The 8,634-nt window shown below is 46.5% G+C and overlaps 1 protein-coding gene across 1 annotated transcript; it reads right to left on the bottom strand.

Moving 5' to 3' along the window:
- On the bottom strand, positions 1-1,032 carry LOC309453062 (inositol 1,4,5-trisphosphate receptor-interacting protein-like 1; the record flags this gene model as incomplete). The annotated part of the gene is made up of 1 exon (XM_082076192.1): positions 1-1,032. The coding sequence occupies one exon, from the start codon at positions 1,030-1,032 to the stop codon at positions 1-3; it is 1,032 nt and encodes a 343-aa protein (XP_081932318.1).
- Positions 1,033-8,634: the final 7,602 nt, after the last annotated feature.

The following is an 8,634-nucleotide window of genomic DNA, read 5'->3' as shown; positions in this document are numbered from 1 at the left end:
CTAGTCGAGGCTGAGGAAGGACTCGGAGTCATCTAGCGACACCCCAAAAGTCATCTGAATGGACAGGTTTTCCTGCCCTTTCCGTACGCTGAGCTTGCAGGTGCGTGTGGTGGGCAGCACCGTCAGCTGGCAGAGGTGTGACAGAGGTATCAGCTTCCAGGCATCTTTCACCAGCATCTGGAACCAGCAGGTGGTTTTCTCGATGTCCAAGTATGAGTTGGTGCACAGGGTGTTGAGGAGGCTGGGGCCTTGACTTTTCAGCTCATCCTCGCTGTGGTGGAGGAAGCACAACCTGTCCCCCAGCAGCTGCTCCCACTTGCACATGCACTGGAGCTGCACACGGAGGCAGGATTCGCTGGTCAGCACGTCCTTCGCGGTGTCCGTCTCCAATAAGAAGGCATGGCCGGGGGGAGGCTGCAGGGGCACCAGCAGTTGGTAGAGGACATTGTCCTCCCGGGCACTCCACCCTTCGTAGACATAGCCCATCATGATGGCCGGCTGCAGCCGTGGCTTGAAGGTCTTCCCGGAAAGTCTTCGGCAGCTACTAAGAAGCTCCTCTACCAGGTCCTCCACCAGCCTGCACTTGTCAGCCATGTACGGTGCTGGCAACATGATGTGATCAGCCACACATCCAGCCAGATCCCCAATGCCGCCATAGTCATCATCATCATCGTCATCTTCTTCTGCCTCTTCATCCTCTTCTTGACGTTCAGGGCTGCCTTGCTGGCAGCTGCTTTCTGGCTTGTGGCTCCTTTTCCTGGTCCTCCAGCAGAGCCACAGGAGCAGGAGCAGGGCTCCTGCCCCAAAAGCAGACACCCAGAAGCACCACTGCTGGGAGGCAACAGAGAGCAGGACTTCTCTGGCCACCCCATTCTGCTTCAGAGTTTCCACCAAACCTTGCAGCAGCTGAGTCATCTTGCGGCTCAACTGCTGTGTGAGCTGCTGCACGACACAGTGCAGCTTGCCAATCATCTCCAGGGTGTTGTGGACAAAGTCCAGCACAGCCAGGATGAGGAACACAACGAGAGCCATGGCCTGTAGGACAGGGAAGAGAAGGGGTCTCAGTGGGGCTGGGCAGGAGGGAGCTCGTGGCGGGGGACGCGATGCGGGAGCCTCAGGGACCCGGGGGCACGAAGGGAGAGGGGACGGATGGCGCTGGGATGCACCCGTCCCCGCTCTGTCACAGTGCTCAGCCCAAGGTTCTCCCCCAAGCGGCTGGACCCTCACTCCAGCCTGAGACCCCCCTACCCAGGGTTTGGCATTTCTGCCCCAGCCCTTGTCCAGCCCGGCCCCCCGTGTGTGCACCCACCGCTGGCCCAGGTTGCACTGCAGCCACCCTGCCTCTGGGGCCCCTGGTGACTGCCCTGCCCATTGTGACCCGTCCTCTGTGCTGTCACAGGAGCTCCAGGGGCTGGAGCAAACATTCCCCTGCGGGCCATGGAAAGGACCATGGTGTGGAGCAGCTATTTACCTGCAGTCCATCAGAGAGATTGTGGTAGAGCAGCTATTTCCCTGTTGCTCAGGAAGAGAACCACAGTGGAGCTTGTCCTGGTTTTGTTACAAACAAGTCCAGTTTCTCTTTTAGTGAATTTTCTTTTCAGCTAAGTTCTTCTAAGTAACTGCACTTTTCTGAAGTTGGCTACATGTTTTTGCAGACAGTAGCGATGGAATGCAAGGTGGCTGATAAGAACGCACATCCTGTGAGAGGGGCGTATTTGCAAGGAGGGGCGAACAGAACCAGTGACTAAAACTGACCAGCTAAGTATTCCATCCCATCCGCGTCATAACACCGTATAAAAGTGAGAGATCATGGAGGTCTCGCTCTCTTCAATACGGCCGGCATCTGAAGACCACCCTGCCTGTCGTCCCTGTGGTCTGAGGCCTGGTTCCAGTTCATCCTGCTCCAGTTCAGATTTGCTGCGGAGTCCAGCCCAGAACTTCCGAGTGCCTGCCCTGCAGCTGCCGGAGCCGGCTCTGCTGTTGGGCAATGCTGAGCTGTGTGGGGAAATGCAAGATTGCTTTTGTATATTTTGTATTATTTTCTCTATTTTTTTGTTGCATTAGTAAAGCATTTTTAACTTTTTTTTTTCAACTTGCAAGTCCCTCTCTCTTTTCTTCCTATTGCCTATCCTTGGTTGGGAGGGCTTGGAGGAGGGAGGTTGACAGAGAGTATCTGCCACGGTTTATTGTAGCCCTGCAATTAAATGGTGACAAGCTAATTTTCTAAATGAAAAAGAGTGCCATTTGAAAGCAAATTTCACAATTTTACTTAGAGAACCTTCTGGGGGAAGTTTTATTTTATTTAAAACTAATTGCTTAGCTTGACCTTTATTCATGAAAACATTTATTTCCCCTAGAACCTAATTATCTGTCTCTTCATAAAAGTTGCCATATTCTTATATCAGTATTTCAAGAACTATAGAGATTTGGAAGTTTAAACTCTGAACTAGAATGGAAAATTTATGGTGAAAGGGAACCAAGCTATTGGGAGTTAAGGCCAATTTTGTTGTTTCTGCCTACCATCTCTAGGCAATGATGAATCATTAAGGCCTCCATCTCTTCAAAGATATCAGAGAGGCTGTGAGAAATAGTGTGTATAGAAGAAACCACATATCAGTAAATAGCAAAAGGACAACATGCTGTCAAATCGAAGTCTCTGACCCCCGATGCTAGTAAAGAAGATCAGGCCTCAAACTGAACTTACATAACTGTGAGGCAATGTTACTTACGACAGCTTAAGGAGGAGGTTGAGAGACTGAGGACCACCATGGAGTGTGAAATAGTATGAAATAGTGGAGCATCTAGCTTTCAGAATCCCTTGGTTAAGTTTCTTCAGGTAGGTACTAGCATGGTGGACAATGGAGAGCAGTGAATATTGTCTACCTGGACTTCGGTAAGGTTTTGAGACCACCTCCCGTAAGATCCTCACAGAGAAGCTGTTGAAGTATGGGCTGGATGAGCAGACAGTGAGGTAGACTGAAAACTGGACGAACAGCTGGGCCCAGAGGGTGGTGATCAACAGCACAAAGTCTAGTTGGTTGGCCAGTAACTAGCGCTATATCCTAGGGGACCATACTGCGTCCAGTCCTGTTCAACATCTTCATTAATGATCTAGATGATGGGGCACTGCACCTTCAGCAAGTTTGCTGATGACACAAAACTGGGAGGAGTGGCTGATAGATCAGAGGGTTGTGCTGCCATCCAGAAGGACCTCAGCCAGCTGGAGAAATGGGCCAACATGAACCTCATCAAGTTCAACAAGGAGAAGTGCAAAGTCCTGCATGTGGGAAGCAATAGCTCTGAGCACCAGTACATACTGGGGGTCACCCAGCTGGAAAGCAGTTTGACAGAAAAGTTCCTGGGGGTCTTGGTGGACACCAAGTTGAACATGAGCCACCAGCATGCTCTTGCCACAAAGAAGGCAAATGCTATCCTGGGCTGCATTAGGAGTGGTGTTGCCAGCATTTTGAGGCAGGTGATCTTTCCCCTTTACTCAGCACTGGAGTAGAGGGTCCAGCGGCTAATGAAGGAGATCAGGCCTCAAACTGATCTTACATCACTGTGAGGCAATGCTACTTATGAAAACCTAAGGAGGAGGTCGAGAGACTGAGAACCATCATGGAGTGTGAGATGGAGATTGATTGGTGGAGTAACTCCCTGGCCTGCCAGTCAAAAAGGCCCCAGGGAGACAACCCCAAAAGGTGATAGATCCCCCGCCCTGTCAGGTACAGGGGGGAGACCTGGGACGGCCCCTGTCCTGTGGCTGTCAGGCAGAGGCAGGTAACCAAAAAGGTGAGGAGGGTTGGAAGCGAGTTCCAGTTCGGCATCATGGGCAACCCCCCTGCCTGCCTGCTTTGCTTCTCCAGGTGCCCCTCCGTAATAGGTTTGAGGCCCTGGATCTTGAAGGAGAGGTAGGTGAGAATGTGGTGCAAGGCCCGCCTCCAAGTTCACATAGGAAGGGGCGGTTGACTCCATAACTTAAGATTTCCCCCGATAAGAAAGAAAGAAGGGTAATTGTAGTAGGCAATTCCCTTCTGAGACAGACAGAGGGCCTGATATGCAGAATTGACCCTCATCATAGGGAAGTATGTAGTCTACCTGGAACCCGGGTCAGGGGTATCACTAGGGCACGCCCCAACCTGGTGCACCCAACAGACTACTACCCACTGCTGATCTTCCAGACAGGTGGGGAGGAAGCTGCATCTCGTAGTCTGAGGGGAATGAAGAAAGACTTCAAGGCCTTGGGATGGTTGGTGAAAGAGTCTGGGGTGCAAGTTATTTCCTCTTCCCTCCTTCCATTTTCGGGTGCCGACGTGGGATGGAATAGAAGAATTCAGTCCATAAATGATTGGCTACAAGACTGGTGCAACAGGCAGGGCTTTGGGTTCTTTGATAATGGCTGGTTTTATAAGACGCCAGTCCGGACAGTGATACATGGGAAAGGTTTATCTCGCAGGGGCAAAAGGATGCTGGGACAGGAATTAGCAGGGCTCATTTGGAGAGCTTTAAACTAAATTCGAAGGGGGATGAGGTTGTAGCTGGTCTTGCATCAGTGGGGCGGCACGCTAGAACTGATGAAGACCAGGAGGCCTTTCATACCCGTAGGGTGAAATCAGTGTGCTCAGCTCACTCCCTGAAATGCTTGTACAACAATGCGTGCAGCATGGGGAATAAGCAGGACTTAGAATATGTTCAGTCAGGAGAATATGACGTGGTGGCAATTACAGAGACATGGTGGGACAGCACACATGACTGGAATGTTGTCTTGGATGACTACATCCTTCTCAGGAAAGACAGGCCAGCCAGGCAAGGTGGTAGAGTTGCTCTTTACGTGAGAGAGCAACTACAATGTATTGAGTACTGCCCAGGCATAGATGAGTAGCGAGTTGAGAGTCTGTGGGTGAGAATTAAGGGGCAGGCTGGCAGGGGTGATACTGTTGTGGGCGTCTGTTACAGGCCACCAGATCAGGGTGAGGAAATTGATGAGGCCTTCTACAAGCAGCCAAGAACGGCCTCACAGTCACAGGCCCTGGTTGCACTGGGGGATTTTAACTTCCCTGATGTTTGCTGGAAGGACTACTCAGCCAGCCACAGTCCAGGAGGTTTCTCCAGTGCACTGAAAATAACTTTCTGATGCAAATGGTGGATGAGCCGACTAGCAGAGGTGCATTGCTGGACCTCATCCTCACTAACAAGGAGGGTCTGGTTGAAGCAGTAAAGGTTGAGGGCTGCCTTGGCTACCATGAGACCTCATAGTTTTTTACTTTCTATCTATGCTATTTAATCTGTATCAAACTATGTAAAGACAACACATCTCTTGCTTGTTCTTTGTTTTTAAAATAGGGGTATTTTTGAAGTCTCACACCCAGTTCTTCTTGTTTTCACTTTTCTTTATGAGCTGGCTGCATCCCTTAAGGTGTCAATTAAGCCCAGTATCTGCTTTCTATGCCTTTCTTTATGCATCATGTTATATATGTTTGTGGGTTGTTTTGTCATTTTATAAAGAAAACTTTATAAGTCTGTAAGGCTTCAGCAATGTGCATACCTGAAGGGTGACTGCTGGCCCACCCTGTCCTCCAAGATCTGTATGGAAAAATTACACACAGTCAGAATTTTATACAATATTCTGCTCTGTAGTAAAAATAACCCTTTAGGTGCATCGGAACTGTACAATGATCTTTGCAGTAGCTGATGCTAACAGTGCAATTAGAAGACTGGCAATATGCATTCTGTTTCAGCCTGTGACAGCCTTCAGTGGACATTTAACTGCACATTAAATCCTGATTTTTACGCAGGACTTTAAGTCAATAGGAAATTCCTCAAATTACCCCAACTATCCTACTGTCTTTTTTCCATCAATCAGCTTGGTACCCTTACAATTTCTTTATCTGCACTCCTCTATCCCTTTTTTAATTTACGGCTATATCAAATCTTTATTGGTATCACACAAAAGTCTGTTGGATACTCTTAACCAAGGCCCTGAAATGTCTATTTAAACAAACATCCAACTAACAGGAAGTGCAAACCATTATAAATTAGACTTAATGTCAGTTTCAGCAGTTTTTGAAATCTGTCCTACATTATATTCGATTGTGAAACTCTACCAGGTTAAGAACTGCGAGTAAGAAGCTATGGTGCACTTAAAAAAACTATGTTGTAGTAGAAAGTTATCAGATGACCTCCTTCCTGTTAAGGATAAAGATCAGGTATATCATCTTCCTGTTGCTTTTCAGAGGTACTTCTGTGTAACTTCTGATGTAAATCATGAGCTTATAGCCTCCTCTGGTATTCAGTCACTTGGACTGATTTTTGCATGACCATAAAGGCAGGTCTTACTCTTTACTGATAGCTCAGCATTCACATTAGCCTCATACACCCTAAAGTACAGCCACAATGTATTTATAATAAATAACAGTTTTATGTAACCCACTCCATCTAATTAATTATTTCTTTAGATATGCTGAAAATGAAAAAACTTAACATCTTAACTACTACTTTAAAGAAAGCTCAGACCTGTGGAATTTATCCTGTGATTTGCTGGTAACAGAGGTGACTGACAAAATTATGGGACACCTGACAAGTCTGACAGATGAAGCATGAACCTCATGTAGTTGGCTTGTCTAATGGTCCACTGCACCCTCACGCATTCCTTCGCCTGACCGTGATTCCTGCTTGACAAATTGGCTCATCAATTGAGGTTGAGAAGATGGGAAGAGAATGCCTGCTTGGAGAAGTTTCTCTACAGGACACACAGTTCAGCATTGTAATTCCTCCTCCAATGTGTGACTGGACACAGATGTTTAGATGACTTTACAAATATGACCTAATCCTATGGGCAAGGGAGAACTTAAGTGGAATACATCTAGTTCATAGCAGTGTGACCTGGAAGGACAACTGGGTGGGAAGTGACAATAACAACATGAAAATCAAGGAATATAAATTAAGCTGTTAAGCTTCCTAGCGTTAAATCTTATTTTAAAAAATTGTTTATATCTACTTTTAGAGAGGGCCTTTGTGCTTTCTCCCTGTGCAGTGCTACATCCCCCAGCTGAAATCAAATAGCAAGCCTTGCTACTGTAAATTGGTAAAACGAAAATAGAAATTATGCCTATGATGAGGGGAAGAAAAAAAAATTGTGGCATTTAAGCCTTTTATAACTGAGGCAGCGCAGATGTTATACATTTGTCCCAGCCCTTGTATCCTGTTTTGAAAACCAGCCACAGATTTCTGTTTCAACAGCAACAGAGGCTGTACTTTCATTGCCTTGGAGGCTTTAGGGTATGTGGTTCTTCCCTCAGTTCTTGATGCCTCCAAGGGAATGGATCAGTGAACTGACCCAGGTTAAAACTCCTGGCAAAACAGAAACAAGACTATTTTTAACCTGGATCTATTCCCCGACACAGCTACTGTGTTGCTCCACAAACAGAGCAGCTGAGGGTGTGGTGCAAGTGGAAATGAGCTTGGATGGGCAGCCGGGAAGCAGGAAACCTTTCAGACAGTGCTGTCATTAAAGCCCATGTTTCATGGTACTCAGCTTGTCATGAGGCAGCTGTTGAGATCTGGACTCCTCCTTGCTGCAAAAATATCTTTTTTTTTTTCTTTTCTTTGATGAGGTGCTCAAATGGGTGGCTGCCATACTCCTCACACTGCAGAGGGCACAGGTGATACACGCATGTTCCCATCATGCTGCAAAGCCAGGAGCTTCCCCTCTGAAACAGTGATTGAAGTGATAGCAAAGGAATGCTTAAATACATAGGAGTTATGTGGTAACCACAGTTACATTGTATTAAGAACACTTGAAGCCTTAATATCTAATAATTTTGTTTAAACGCCATTCATAGTATTCCAACTATTAATTGCTACTGTACATACCATTGCAGTGTCTACTGACTACGTAGGCCTTTCGTTAACATACGGGACAACAAATTATGGCTCAAAATATTATTTGGCTATGTCAACTAAAGAGTAAAAAGACTACTGCTAATCTAAAGTAGGAAATACACACAATGTCAGAGGAGATGCAGCAACACCAGTGGAGTTTTACAGGCTTTTCCTTTGAATATTTAGTATGTTAAGGCCCTGAAGCAGAGTACCTCTGAGCTGATGATGTTCATGCTGAGCATCTGCCCACAGGTGCACTGAGCCCATCACTTCCTTGCAGTTGTGCATCTGAACCCTGAGGTAAGATTTAGCCTGCCTGGGTAAAAGCATACTAGTGTTTCTTAATACACTATAAGAACATCAATATTATTTTACTATTCTTAGGATTATGAAATTATACCTACTGCTATATTTGTACACAATTCTTCACATTATGTTCATACATTAAATATATTTTAACTTAAAAAGGACATTTCTGCGGCCTTCTTTCTACCGCTCCTCCTGATTCATTGGCTACTCCTTTTGTTGTGCCAATATAAATGTTTTAATGGAGAAGAGGAATAAAAAAAATGGCAGGGAGGATACAGTCCAACATTTGTTGATGAGATCAAGCAAGACAAAGGACAGGACAACTGCAGCAAAGTGGGGACTGTTACAGGAACTGGTCAATAATAACACTTCCCACTGATTTGGTTAGTTTCTTTCTAGAAGGAAGGTCATGGCCAGGCTGTTGTCCTTGTAGCCCTGTTAAAC

Source organism: Streptopelia decaocto, assembly GCF_964273445.1.
Source record: "Streptopelia decaocto genome assembly, chromosome: 1".
In the NCBI taxonomy this organism is placed as follows: Eukaryota; Metazoa; Chordata; class Aves; order Columbiformes; family Columbidae; genus Streptopelia; species Streptopelia decaocto.
The sequence above is the reverse complement of the archived record's forward strand: the minus strand, read 5'-3'. Positions and strand labels throughout refer to the sequence as shown.